The sequence below is a fragment of the Trichoderma virens genome (genome assembly GCF_000170995.1).
Source record: "Trichoderma virens Gv29-8 chromosome Unknown TRIVIscaffold_59, whole genome shotgun sequence".
In the NCBI taxonomy this organism is placed as follows: Eukaryota; Fungi; Ascomycota; class Sordariomycetes; order Hypocreales; family Hypocreaceae; genus Trichoderma; species Trichoderma virens.
This window is the reverse complement of record NW_014013690.1, coordinates 41868-55942: the sequence shown is the minus strand read 5'-3', so window position 1 is coordinate 55942 and position 14075 is coordinate 41868. Positions and strand designations below refer to the sequence as shown.

The window sequence follows — 14075 nt, the reverse complement described above, 5'->3', positions numbered from 1 at the left end:
TTATTTTTTATAATTTAATATATTTATATAATAATTTTCGTTTATTAATTAAATTATTAAATTATAATTTAAAGTTTATTATATTATATTTAAATTTTATTATTTAAGCTTTTTAATATATATATTTTAAATATAATTTTAAATTTTAATAAATAATTATATTTTTTATATTTTTATTAATAATATAACTTAAATTTTTATAATTTAATTTAATTAACTATTATTATTTAAATTAAGTTATAAATTAATTTTAAATTTTAAATTAAAAACTAAAATATAATTTTTAAATAAACTTATTATTATAATATTAATTTTTTTATTTTTATATTAAATTTAACTTTTATAAATATTACTATATTTAGTTAAAAATATTTTATTCATATTTCTTATATAATCTTTTATTAAATTATTATTTTATTATATAATAAATAGTAAAAAATAATAATTTTTAAGTTTATGAATTTATAAAATAAAAGACTTACTGCTTAAAACTAATTTATATAGTATTTTACTAAATAAATTAAGATTTTTTAAATTTCTGTAAAATACTTTAATTAATTACTAAAACTCTAAATTCAAACTAAATAGTAGTAGTAACCTTATATATATATATATATATATATATATATATTTTATATATATACTATCCTTACTATGTCCTTTTATAATTCATCCTAAAGTGATTCCTCTGGTAGTATACCATAGAGTAAGGGTAGCTGTCCCACTGGATTGGCTGCGTAGCTTAGACTGCATTTATAATAGTTTTTATTTAAAATACTCATGGTTTCCGTGTTCTATCTGGGACAAGTCCAGGTGAAGTCCATCTAATATATATCTGTATATATAACGTCTTGTTTGCTAAAATTGCATACACCACAATAAAAAAAAATTATAAATGAACAAGTGACAAAAACATCACTTGAAGTGCTGTTGCCATTATTCAACTATACCAAGTTCTTGTAGTATGTTCCATACGTCGGTGGAGCCGATTGGTATAACAGCATATGCGTCTTGGTTGACAGGATCCGTGGGTACAAATATGTCAATAGCGGTGCATATCGTGGACTGGTTATGCTTGTCCATTTGAAATCTGCGAGATTCCTTCAAACCGCTTCGTAGGAGGTCAGGCAGTTTGTCTAGACTGTTTTGCCTGACGCCAGTGAGCTGAATGTACTCGTCCGGATTGGAAAACCCCAGCACAGGTGAGCCAGGCACAACGCTATGCATCATATCATGCATAATGGTCTGCGTAGGGTTACAGACTGTAGACAAAAAATTGCCAGGTCAGGGCTAACTCTATCAAAAAGGACAAGCCATAAGCGGGTGGAGTGTTTCTTACCAGGTTCAGCCTCCAGCAGTATCGTATTGTCACTAATAGGGCTGGGTAGATAGGTAGGGCAGAATATAGGCGCTGAAGGATATCCATGTTAGGTAATAGTCCCCTAAAACTCAAAGACGGGATTTTAGACCATAGCATAACCTACAATTCAGGAAATTCTGCAATACCTCGCAGAGAGGATATTTCAACCGCAAGCCGTAGAGATCATCCCTTACTATCGGGAGGAGCTCATATGCGAATATCGTTTCGCTGCATACCATTCGAAGAAGCGAGTCAAAAGCAAATGTACTCATTTTCCTACCACCAGACCATTGCCTCATGGGGAAAGCAATGGCCCACCACACCAGAGTCAACGGATTAAGGGTGCGCAATGCTGCCGCGCGCTCTCGTGTGCTAGCAATCTTAGAACGCATGGATAGTGAGGCAGAACTTCGGTTATCCTCGACCATGATGAGTTCCAGATTGTGGGCGAAATGTGATGGTGCGTAACCTTTTTGCAATGCTTCGTCTATCCTCGCTTTTCCTTCTTCTAGCATACGTGAGGTGGACATGGTGGGCTTTGGTATGATCTAGGGAATGTGTGGTGGCTGCAAGCTGGCAGCGCTAACCAGCGATCAGATTTTACGGCGTATAATTATCTTCTTTTGATCTGCGCTTTGGCGCCAAACCAAAGCTGCTGCCCTATACGCTAAAAAAGAATAGAAAAAAAAGAGTGTAATAGAAGTTGAAGGTATAACGGGATAGAAGGGTTGCAAGTATGAGAATGTATAAAAAGTGTGTGGAGAGTGTGTGGAGGGTGTCAAGGGTGTAGGATAAAATAAAGGCTCTGGGATAGCCAACTTATAAGTGTGTAGTGAAGTTAAGAGGAGCAAAGTGAGATTCGTAAGAGAGTTGTGGGGAGTACCACTGCCAGCCAGATAAGAAAAGAAAATGAACGGAGGGTTTGAAACCGAGTAATTATCAAGTACATTAAACCTGACCTTTGCTACAGCGAACTATATCAGTATCAGTTACACAAACTCAAAGCCAACCTTTCTTAGTATACCTGCTAATTTAGGCTTTTTTAGGCAGTACAGATACCTAACATCCTTGCTGACAGACTGGGGGGCAATTATGAGGAAGTACCAAAGTGTTAAGCTAAGTATGCCAGGCATGCTAAGCAATATAGGCTTGCTAAAATGCTATAATAACAGGGGTCAGACATAATATTTTTATGTTACTATGTGTAAAAAGGCCGAAAATTCCCACCCTCCATGCATGTTCTAAATAACTATCGGCTAAGAACATTGCCTAATGCAAGGTTGCTAAGTTCGTTAGCAGGTATTTGTTAACGAACAGTTAGTTTAATTCGATTGCTTTAGCTGAATAAAAAAGCGAAGGAATTTTACATTATTTAATATATAATAAATTTGATTAAACAAATTACTTAAAATAGCTAAATTTTAATATTTTAAATTTATTATTTGATATAAGCGAGCTCTATTAGGAATAGCGCAGTATTAAATAATGAACTTCGGAACAGTTCGCTTTGTTATTTATTATTTATTAGTATTCAAAATTAATTAACGAATAACAAACTTAATTCATTTCGTTTTCTTCAGCTTGATAAGGAAACGAAAAAAAGAATAAAAGCATTAACGAATAAAGAAACGAGGTTCAGCACGCAGGCGTGAGGAAAATTCGCGACACATTCCATTTTACAACCCTAAGAATTCAAAATATTCCAAGTAAAAACTATTACAGAGGCTCCATCTATTGCCTTGATATTTGTCAAACGCTAGAAACATGCGAGTAGAATATACAGAACCCTTTTTTTTTTTTTTTTTTGGGGGGGGGGGGGTCCGTTGACATCAGATAGACTAGGGCTCACGCCTTTTCCTGTCCCCCTTGGCCTGTCAGCAACCAGGACCACACTCACCTCCAACAGCACCCTGCGCACCCCAGGTATGGGGCACCCGTTTCCAAGCCAGCACGCATGTAAGCACACAACCATGTCACATCGTGATTACCTTCTAGTTCTCCAGATGTGCTAGCTACACATCCCTTGTACTCGCTTTTATCGTCATAGTTGGACGCCAGCAGGGCCTGGGGCTTGTCCCAAACTTCTACCCAGGTACTACCTAGAGAGGGCTAGATTAATTAGCGTAATGCAAATGATATGAAGATACCAGACATCATGCAGGCTCCTATCTCTTCCCACAGCGAAATGCAATTACAGGTCTATAAAGTGGCAGATGTGCTATGCCCTGCTTAATTTTCCTTCCCCGTCAAACAGCCCGCACTCATTCACCCTTTTCTTATTATTGTATAAGAGTCCCTTCTTCAATTGCGTGGCAGGCTGCTGCTCAACCCTACAAATTTTGTACGTCTCCATTACCAGCTTTTCCCACTGCTTCTCCAAAGACTTCAAAGTCTGCTCTTCAAAATGGAGCACCTTGATGTTGTGACGGAGAAGCTGAAAAGCTTGAAAACCACTGCAGAGAACCTGAACGGTTTCACTCTCGCGGCTTTGGGCGTAACAATATTACTAGTAGCTATAAACAAATGGCTGTTACCCTCATATGATGGCCGTGAGCCTCCGCTCGCGCCTACCAGCATCCCCGTATTTGGACATGTGTTTGGTTTCATGCGCAACAGCTTCGGCTATTATGAGAAGCTCAACAAGAAGCTCAAGCTTCCGATATTCACCATTTGCATGCCTGGCCGAAAGATCTATGTCGTCACTAAGCCTGAACTTATCAGCAAGATTGATAAGCAAAACAAGGCCTTCTCCTTTGCCCCCATCATCTCCGAGTTCAGCAGCGTCACCTGTGGCACCAGCAAAGAGGCGACCGAGATCCTCAACCAGAACCTTTTGGGCGAGCACGGCAACTGGGGCTTGTGTGAAGATATGGTTGTCGGTATGCGGGAGTCGCTGAAACCTGGCGAGAACCTTGACATCATGAACAGGACCATGGCTACTGAAGTGTGCCGCTTGCTCGAGGATACCAAGCCAGAGGCAGGAAAAGAATTTCGTGTTATCAAACTGTCATCATGGGTCGCCGAGGTTGTAACAATGGCAACGACTAACTCCGTTTACGGTCCTATGAACCCTTATAAGAGACAGGATATCAAAGATGCGTTTTGGGAGTTTGAAAAGGGTATCATGAAGATGCTCGTGTCTCCATTCCCAGAAATCACCGCTAAGGATTCAATTCAAGCTCGCGACAAAGTCACAAAGGTTTTGGGAGATTACTTTGCCAATGGTTACCATGAAAAGGGATCTGGCTTAGCAAAGGCAAGATTCGATTATTCTGTCAAAAACAACGTGCCGCTTGCAGATATTGGCCGCTTTGAAATTGGCGGTACCATTGCAATCTTGGTCAACACCCTTCCTTCTTGCTATTGGATGCTGTTGCTGGTCCACGCCGTCCCCGGTTTACTTGAGGATATCCGGAAAGAAGTAGATGCGGCGCTCGTCATTGATAAGGAGAACAACAAGGTCACTATCGACATTACCACGGTCAAGAATAATTGCCCTCTTCTTCTCTCCACCTTCAAAGAGAGTCTCCGCTACCGTGCCATGGGAACAGCTGTGCGAGTTGTAGTTCAGGACACAGATCTCGGCGGTTATCTGCTAAAGAAGGGCTCCATGGTGCAGATTCCTCTCCCGTCCATTCACAGCAATCAAGATCACTGGGGCCAATCAGCCACTGACTTTGATCCTCGGAGATTTGTAAGGGATCCCAAATCAGGCAAGAAGATCCCCGACGACAGCGGATACCGAAGCTTTGGCGGCGGTAAGCATCTGTGCCCAGGAAGATTCTTTGCTACGAATGAGATTCTCGCTGTTGTTGGCCTCTTCATCTCTCGCTACCAGATGCGTCCCGTCGGTGGTGGCGACTGGGTCCTTCCTACTACTGCCAATAGCAACCCTGCAACGCAAATTTCGCAGCCCGATTTTGAACTTGACATGGAAGTGCGCAACAGACCTGGATTTGAAAAGTTCAGCTGGGAGGTCATACTGACCAAATCTAATGCTGTAAATGCTGTGCTCGCTGGTGATCGAGTGGACTAAGGTCGCATGGCATTCTAATTTAAAAATCTCTGTTTATAAAAATAAATAAATTCACTCTTGCTAAATATATGAGTATTAATAAATGGATTATAATGAACTTGTAATTTATGTTTGCTATGTTATAAAAAGTAAACATAGGAGTTACGTCTAAATTATATACCATGGTAATTTAAATATATTTACAATAAATATATTAAACCTCCTTAAATTTTTACACTTTGTAATATTATTTATTTAATTTAATTCTGGACTTCTTTTATTAAGTATTTGTATAATACTTTAACAATGTAATATAGTATATAATTTATTGTATTATATTAATTATATAATGTTTAATAAATAAAAATATAACAATAAAAAATGTAATAAATACTTTTATATAATTAACATTATAATTTGTATATTAACTAAACTATTTTGCTTTATATAAAAAACAAAACTATTAGTTAATTTATTGTATATTTATTTAATTTATTAAACAAAGTAAATAAATTATATATTAGTAATGTATTAATTTAAACTGCGTTTTAATAATTTTGTTTAAAAAGCTTATTATTATAATTATAGTAGCTAAATTATAATAATTAATAAATAAGGTTTATTTATTAAGTTATTTATTATATTTTTTATATAATAAAATATATTTTTAAATTTCCTATAGTTAAGATAAATTAATTTATTAATACCTAAATTAAAATTTAAATATATATTAGCATTAACTGTATACATTAAAATAAATTTAAAACTATATAGTACTAAATAAAGTATTAATATATATATATATATATTTACATATATATATTTAACTATTTTAATTAGCCTTATAATTTTGGTATATGTTTCTCTTCCTTTTACTCTTTATTGCTGGTGCGATCGGATCAGTAAAACGCCGAGGTGCCGAAGGTGCACAGAGGGTGTAGAAGGTGTAGAAGGTGTAGAGGGTGCACAGGATGCAGTAGGATATTATTGTACAGAGCACCTTATGATATTGAATAAACCTACGTGTAGCCAGAAGTAAATTGATGTAGGACTGATTCTCGATATTTTTGACTCTCACTCCTTATTGCGACGCCGATTTCAACTGGGATCGCTGCCAGATCCATGGTTGCCAACCCCAACTCGAGAGAACCAAATCGTGTCGCAATATCCAAACACAACGGCTATGGACTTGGCACTTTCTCTGTCCGGGTCGAGCCCCCAAAATGCAGTCTTGCTAGCTGGCGGCGTTGTCGTTTCTCTCGTCCTATTCTATCGATGGGCGCTTCCGAAACCGATTCCCGGCATACCATACAATAAAGAATCGGTGAACTCTATCTTTGGAGATGCCTCATCGATGGTTGCGCACACGAGCAAGACTCAGGAAATGTTCGACTGGATGGTACAACAGAATGTTAAGCTAAAATCACCAATTATTCAACTCTTCGTCCGTCCCTTTGGAAAGCCATGGGTAGTTATCGCAGACTTTCGAGAAACGCAGGACATTATGGTGCGGCGCACAAAGGAGTTCGACAGGTCTATTTTCTTTAGTGAGATTTCTGGAAAAATTACACCAAGCAGCCATTTCAGCATGAGAACGGATGCCGGTTTTAGAAAACACCGCAGATGGATTCAAGGTCTTATGGGCTTAGGTTTTCTGCATGACACAGCCGCGCCACGCATCTACGAGGCTGGGTTAGATCTCTTGCAGCTCTGGGAGCAGAAATCTAGAATCGCCAAAGGTCACCCGTTTACAGCTGCCGAAGACATATATCGCACAGCCATGGATGCAATCTGGGCCATTGTGTTTGGGGCAGACCCAGACAACAACGTAACAAAGGCACAGCTAAGGCTCTACGCCACCATCAAGTCAATTGAGCTGAACAATGATTTGGATACCGAAGCAGAGCTGCCAGCAGCACCCTTCCCCGCCGCAGTACAGTCTGTTCTCACGCTCACGGACAGTGTATCCACCAGCATCAAGTCTCCAGTACCTAAACTTGCACATTGGAGGCTGAGGCAAACAGCTACGATGAAAAAAGCGTACAAGGATAAAGATGTGTTCTTACAAGAGGAGATACAAAAAGCTCTTAACAGAGTTACTGGTAAGAAGGCAAACGAAAAGCTCATCACTTGCGCCATTGACGACATGATCCAAAGAGAGATGCTATTGGCTGAAAAAGAAAAGAGAGAACCAGAAGTTCTATCTTCAGGAATGTCTGACGAGGTATGAGTGCTTGAGATGCTTCATAACGATAGTCACTAGGGTTGCCAGCTAACTAAGAGTCCCTAGATTCTCGGATTTATTATGGGCGGCCACGACACAACTGCAACAGCCATTACATGGGGACTTAAGAATCTGAGTGATTTCCAAGACGTGCAAAGCAAACTCCGAGACGAGCTTCATGCTCATCACGCCGAAGCAGTAGCCGAAAAGAGACTGCCTACATTCCAAGAAATCAACACTACGACGGTACATTACAGGGATGCTGTGATTGAAGAAATTCTTCGATGCTCTAATACCGAGTATGGCGGTATCCGCACTGCTATGGTCGACGCCGATGTACTAGGATATCGCATTCCGAAGGGCACAGAGGTTTTTCTCATGGGTAACGGGCCGAGCATCTTTTCTCCCGAGTTTGAAATTGACGACTCGCTACGAACGCCATCTGGCATTGAGTCAAAGGATAAAATCGGCGTTTGGAAGCACAAGGGTATGGCCGAATTTGATCCTGAGAGATGGATGGTCGAGGACAAGGCCACAGGACAAAAGGTATTTGACCCCTCGGCTGGGCCGCTTCTTACGTTTGGACTCGGAGAGCGCGGGTGCTATGGGCGCAGGATGGCCTACGTGGAGATGAAGTTATTGATCACTATGATTGTGTGGAACTTTCATCTTCATAAATGCCCCGAAGCACTCAGCACCAATGCAGCTATTGATAAGATGACGCATGTTCCGCAGCAGTGCTTTGTTCGGCCTGTAAAGTTGTTGCGTTAATCTCTTTGTTATTGTGGGTTAGGAGGAGAAATAGAATAAGATTATGTGGTCCCAAGTATGCTATAACAGGCCCCCTAACATTCTTGCGACGGAGCCTAACCTTGGGTCCGAAAGTTGCAGTTACAGATTGAGGTGGGGCGACACTGTGCTTGCACTGTATCACTGGTGCCAGCAGGGTGCTAATGGTACTAGTATAGTGCTTATTTATTAATTTTATATAGATAGTAACTTAATTAGTAAACTGCTAACATACGTAAATTAAGTAAGCTGAAATAACCTATGATAAAATAACTATTTCAATTACTTTATTTAAAGTAAAGCCTGTTATCTTAAGTTAAAGTTAATAAACATAATATATTTAAAGCTTAGGTTAAGTATATTACTATAGTAAAAATTCTCAATTATATTTATTTACTTTTACTCCGTATTGTATATAAATATATAAACAGCTATATTATATTAATTAATTAATAGCTTAGTATTGTATGGTTTTTTATAAAAGCATGATATTTTTAATATTTTATATAGCTAAATAACTAATAATTTTAGGGATCTTTTATTAAATATTTATCCTAGGGTATAAAGTATCTAAATTATCCCACTCAACACAGGGTCTTGTAGTAATATATACCGCTACACTACTAAGTCAATACATACCTTATTATAAGGCTTATTCACTAAATTACAGCGCTTATCTTTTTAATTATAGTGCCTATTTGATAAGTTACAACACTCATTAGCTAAATTACAGCATTTATTAGCTAAATTACAATTTTTTTTGGGTTAAACTATACCACTTATTTACTATACTATAGCCTTTATTTACTAAATTATAGTATTTATTAACTAAATTATTTTATTTTTTATAACAAATTATAATATTTGGTAATGTATTTTAGTACTTTTACAATAAGTACTTTAACACTATGATACTTATGTTATTTTGCTATATTACGTTTGTGCTAAGTGTAAATAGTTAAATTAGTTACTTAATAACTGAGGAAGGATACTTTACAGAAAATTTTTATTTTTAATATAATTAAGTATTTTTATATAATAAACTACAAAACTAAAAAAATAGTTATAGTAGATAAAAAATATAAGGTATACCTTAGTGTTATTATTAGAGTAAATAGAAAACAGGAAAAAGCGCCTGTCCTAGATGGGGGGGGTGTAGCTATCTTACTAACCACTAGCCCAACTTAAAGGGTAACCCGCAGATACATTACAAAGATAAGCTTGCCGATGGTCTATATTCATTGGTAATAACTAAATTGACAAGAGACATACTGTATGCCACTCACAAGAACCTTATCATAGTCACATGATATTCATGGGTATGATCATAATTCAATTTGTTGCTACGTTCCTTCCCACCTAAGCAATGGGCCTGGTCTAGTCTTCTACATCAATCAAATCCGGATCCACGTCTAGATCAAGGTTAATCTCCTCGGTTCGCCTCCTGACCATGAGCTTCAATCCTGGATTCGTCATGTGCGCCGTTTCATTTGCAAAGAATCTTGGCATTGTGTCTGACTTGTCGAGTTTCCAGTCATATTTTAGCAGCATGTGTGAAAGTGCAATCTTAAGCTCTGCACTCGCAAGGAATCGTCCGGGGCAGGCATGCTTTCCGTGGCCTAGATAAAAGACAACATATTATTAGCTTATCTCTTTGGTTTTGTGGGGCAGTAAAGAGACAACGTATCGTACCGAAAGCAAACATCTCAGCAGATGTGGAGACGTAATGGTGTGGGCTATTGGAAGAAGTATTGTTGAGCAGCCGAAGGAAACGGGTCGCGTCAAACGCATCTGGTTCTGGATAGATTTCAGCGTCTCGAAACCTGGCGGCAACCATCAGACGGGCTCCCTTGGGAAGCACAGTTCCATCAGAAAGTGTCAAACGACGCATCACTTTCCGGTTCATCGAGACTAACAGAGGTATTAGCGATTGCCTTTCACGTTTTCGATACGGGACATGTACTTACCATCGCTGGGCTAGATTTTATTAATAAGAGGAAGGCATTAGCGAGCAGGATTCTATGAACCAGTAGTTCCCTTTTTGCTGTCCAACCAAAAACTCACCGGATGTAGGCGCTGAGATTCCTTCAAAAAGCTGTCCATAAGCTTCATCTTGTACAGCGCCTGCTTTGACCAACCTGCGTCTCCCAAGACCTCAATGATCTCCTTGCGCAGCTGAGGAATGATTTCGGGATGGCTGACAAGATCCAACAATGCTATTGTCAATGCTTCAGTTGTGGCATGGATAGAAGCAACCGTGAGCGAGAGCTGAGCAGCAACGTAATCGACCTTTTTCCCACCAGCCATCTCTACCATCCATCCAATGGCATCCGACACCTTTGGCGGTTTGTCACCAGCCTCCAGCAATATTTGAGCTCGTATCTTTCTCCTCTCCACCTCAGTGCTGATGATTCTTTTGGCATCGGTGTAATGTCTCTCTGGAAAATATAGGTTAGTGGCTGCATGGAAGAAGTCTTGCGCAAAATCATACGTATATTCTTATTGTGCGGCATGAAGTAATGCATAATGGGACGCATAAAGAAATGTTGAGCCCGGAGATCTCGAGCAGCCAGAAATGAGTCAACTACAACGTCGTTAGAAGGAGCATCAATGTCGGCGGGGGGCACACGATCAACCTGTGTGATTCTTGGCAATTTCCAGCCACTGCTCATTGCGACAGATGGGTCTTCCCAAGAAGACTCGTGACGATAGGCGTGCAACCAGATTGAGATTGTGTTGTTTTACGGCAATGGATTGCCACTCGCGATCTTCGCCGTAGAGTTGATGCAGCGCGCTGGTCGCCTCATCGACAAGGTGATTCGTCACGAGTCCCAAGCTTTGCGTCAGCTTGACTCTAAGAGTGGACGGAATCAGCGTAGGGTTGTCCAGGCTGGCACGGAACCCATCAAATCCGGAATAATGGGCAAAAAAATCTTTGCGAAATGCTTCATTAAAATCTAACTCCGGTCGGTTGCGCAGCTCGTCTGCGTATTTGTTGGGCAGGACAATTTTTGGTCCAGTACCAGTAATGATTTGAAAAGGGCCAGCATACGCTTTCAATCCGCTTGCAATCGTTCCACTGGCATCTTTAAAGTAGCTCTCCTTTGGTGGAAGGCCTTGTCCTTCCAACGTCGCAACAGGGAAGCCAGGCAGACGACGTTCCGATACCAGTGCCCACCAGATGTTGTATCCCACGGCGAGAACACATCCGAATGCGACAAATTGGAGGTAGGGCGGAATGGCCCCAATTGCCAATGGGATGCTATATGTCGTGGAATTCATAATGCACGTCCTGCACGATGTGCTACCACGGTGATTGCCCAGTGGTTGGCCAAGTGGACGAGCAATTAATGTGTTCCTTTTTCGTTAGAAGTGACATACATAGGGGTTGGATCAAGTGCACGAGGTTCTGTGGCCATGTTAATGTAGTTTTCCCATGTACGTAACAGGCGCAATGGGTGTCTCTCCTCCAACTAGGCTCTCCAGAAGCCACTTACCCAATCGGGAATATATACTTAACTAGAACACCATTTCCTCGCCAGCCAATGGAAATCGAGGTAAGGATAGCCCTAGGATGGCGGAAAGGGTGTACAGGGTGTAGAAAGTGGAATCTCACGCTATACATACCAATCTGCCAGCCAGCTAACCCCACACCAAGTGCCAGCAGGACTAAAGCCAAAGCATCGATTGTTATACATCTACGGAGTACGGCGTACCTGAATGACCTACCGCCTGTTAATAGTATTACCCTTCTGCCAGAGACTCATCATCAATTCGATCACCGAAGTCTATCACATCGAAAGAAATTTACTTAAAATGGGGAAACAAGCTCATACAAACTCAATCACTATATGCCGAGAGTGACGGGTTTGTCCTCCATTCTTACGATCCAGCTTTTCTATTTTAAAATGAATCGAAAACCCGGAGGCGAGTCTCAAATCTTACAACCATATTGGCATGAGCATGCGACAGCAATTCGACTTTCCGGGATATAAACTTGACTTATACTTCCTCGCCTAGGGTAATTACCTATTCACCCCAGCTCGCGTAAAAACATTGAGTGGCCTACTAATGTATATATATTGCCTTTAAGATTCCCCTACATCTGTTTCACATGGTAAACAAATGAGTGACCGTGAGGGTGTTCTGGAACTGAGCTACAGTTACGATATCAAAAGTGTACATAACGGAAACGATGATCCAAAAGGCTTTGGCCATATTTGTATATCTGTGGACAAGGTACCGGCTGCGTGCGAGAGGCATGCCGATGCTGGGTACAGATTGCTAAAGTAACCCGAAAATGGCTGCGCATTTGTATTGGATCCTGATGAGTATTGGGTGAAAATTATTGCTCAAACTCCACCAGGCCGTAGCGATCATATGGCGACCACTGACATGGAGACTTATAAGGTGCATAATACTACCTTATGTTACGCATTAAGGACAAGGACGAGTCACTCGAATTTTACCAGGAGATCTTCGACATGACGTTGAAACATACAACTGAACATGCTGAGGACGGGTTCAATTCTTACTTTCTTGGTTACGGCAACTATGAAAACGAGGGAAAAAGTCGCGATGCCGATGGCGCCTCGTACGCGCGAGACGAAGGCTTGTTGGAGCTGACTTGGCATTTTGGGACCGAGAATGAAGATAGCAAGGTATATCACAGCGGTAACAGTGCCCCGGAAGGCTTTGGACACATTTGCGTCTCTGTGGACGACATCACAGCCACTTGTGAAAGATTTGACATATTGGGTGTCTCCCGGCAGAAGCGTCTTATGGATGGGCCGTTCCGGGTCGCCTTTATCTTCGACTCCGATGGTTATGTAAGTCGATCCATGTGAATGTGATCCACATTGTTCCTGAGTGCTAACTTCATCTCCAGTACATAGAAATAATCCAGAACAAAAGATATAAGCCAGCGGGACATGAAGTTCAGGGCAAACAATTTTCTCCTTAGACAAGAAGCTCCTAGAGTAGTATATATAACGGTATGTAACGAAGACTTGGTGGCGGTCCGTCATATCGTTACGCTAAACAGGGTAACAAATTAGGCTAATGATCACAATTGCAGTACTCATTATAACGTAACCGGCGGCTTATAAGGATAAATCAGTTACAAGGGACCAAATCGTCATAAAGCTCCTGATTATATGCCACAACAGACTTGTACTGTGACTGAATTGATAACTGTGAGATATGAATACTGTTGTATGACGGGCCTTGCACCCAAAAGTCAGTGACAGGTACGTCTTCCTAACGGATAAGAAAGAAATTACAGCCTATGCTTCTTGCCTCTGACATAGCGGTTACTACTTCCCTTTAGCAAAATCTGTATTATGTTTGGAAGGTCTCTTAACCTTTCACTCGTCACTACTGAGGTACTAACACTTGGGTAAATGGCATGATAATCAAAAATCGAATGGTAACCAACTGCAGCGTGAAGCTCCGCGAAGATTTGAGAATATCCTGCACATAGTATACAATGCTTATATGTAGCGTCCTGTATAATGACATATTTAAATCTCCCGCATCTTTTATAAAACATCCCGCTGCCGAGAAGCTATATAGGATTAATGAGTTATTATAAAGCAAAGACTATTGAAACTAAAGCCTCCGATGGTAAAAGGGGTTTTAACTGTAAACATATGGAGGAGTAAGTGTCTCATGTGGACGTAATCCTG

General features: G+C 40.1%; 5 protein-coding genes across 5 annotated transcripts; 3 read left to right on the top strand and 2 right to left on the bottom strand.

Moving 5' to 3' along the window:
• Positions 1–936: 936 nt before the first annotated feature.
• On the bottom strand, positions 937–1890 carry TRIVIDRAFT_53368 (uncharacterized protein; the record flags this gene model as incomplete). Its single annotated transcript, XM_014100588.1, has 2 exons — positions 937–1219; positions 1481–1890. The coding sequence occupies 2 exons, from the start codon at positions 1888–1890 to the stop codon at positions 937–939; spliced, it is 693 nt and encodes a 230-aa protein (XP_013956063.1).
• A 1874-nt stretch (positions 1891–3764) lies between these two features.
• TRIVIDRAFT_230790 (uncharacterized protein) lies at positions 3765–5491 on the top strand (the record flags this gene model as incomplete). The annotated part of the gene is made up of 1 exon (XM_014100587.1): positions 3765–5491. One exon carries the CDS (start codon positions 3765–3767, stop codon positions 5394–5396), a length of 1632 nt encoding a protein of 543 aa, XP_013956062.1.
• Positions 5492–6558: 1067 nt separating this feature from the next.
• TRIVIDRAFT_53375 (uncharacterized protein) lies at positions 6559–8370 on the top strand (the record flags this gene model as incomplete). The annotated part of the gene is made up of 2 exons (XM_014100586.1): positions 6559–7599; positions 7666–8370. 2 exons carry the CDS (start codon positions 6559–6561, stop codon positions 8368–8370), a joined length of 1746 nt encoding a protein of 581 aa, XP_013956061.1.
• A 1395-nt stretch (positions 8371–9765) lies between these two features.
• Positions 9766–11670, bottom strand: TRIVIDRAFT_53366 (uncharacterized protein; the record flags this gene model as incomplete). Its single annotated transcript, XM_014100585.1, has 6 exons — positions 9766–10007; positions 10069–10299; positions 10356–10365; positions 10453–10826; positions 10880–10972; positions 11025–11670. The coding sequence occupies 6 exons, from the start codon at positions 11668–11670 to the stop codon at positions 9766–9768; spliced, it is 1596 nt and encodes a 531-aa protein (XP_013956060.1).
• Positions 11671–12239: 569 nt separating this feature from the next.
• Positions 12240–13351, top strand: TRIVIDRAFT_191877 (uncharacterized protein; the record flags this gene model as incomplete). The annotated part of the gene is made up of 5 exons (XM_014100584.1): positions 12240–12255; positions 12482–12677; positions 12762–12798; positions 12831–13217; positions 13277–13351. 5 exons carry the CDS (start codon positions 12240–12242, stop codon positions 13349–13351), a joined length of 711 nt encoding a protein of 236 aa, XP_013956059.1.
• Positions 13352–14075: the final 724 nt, after the last annotated feature.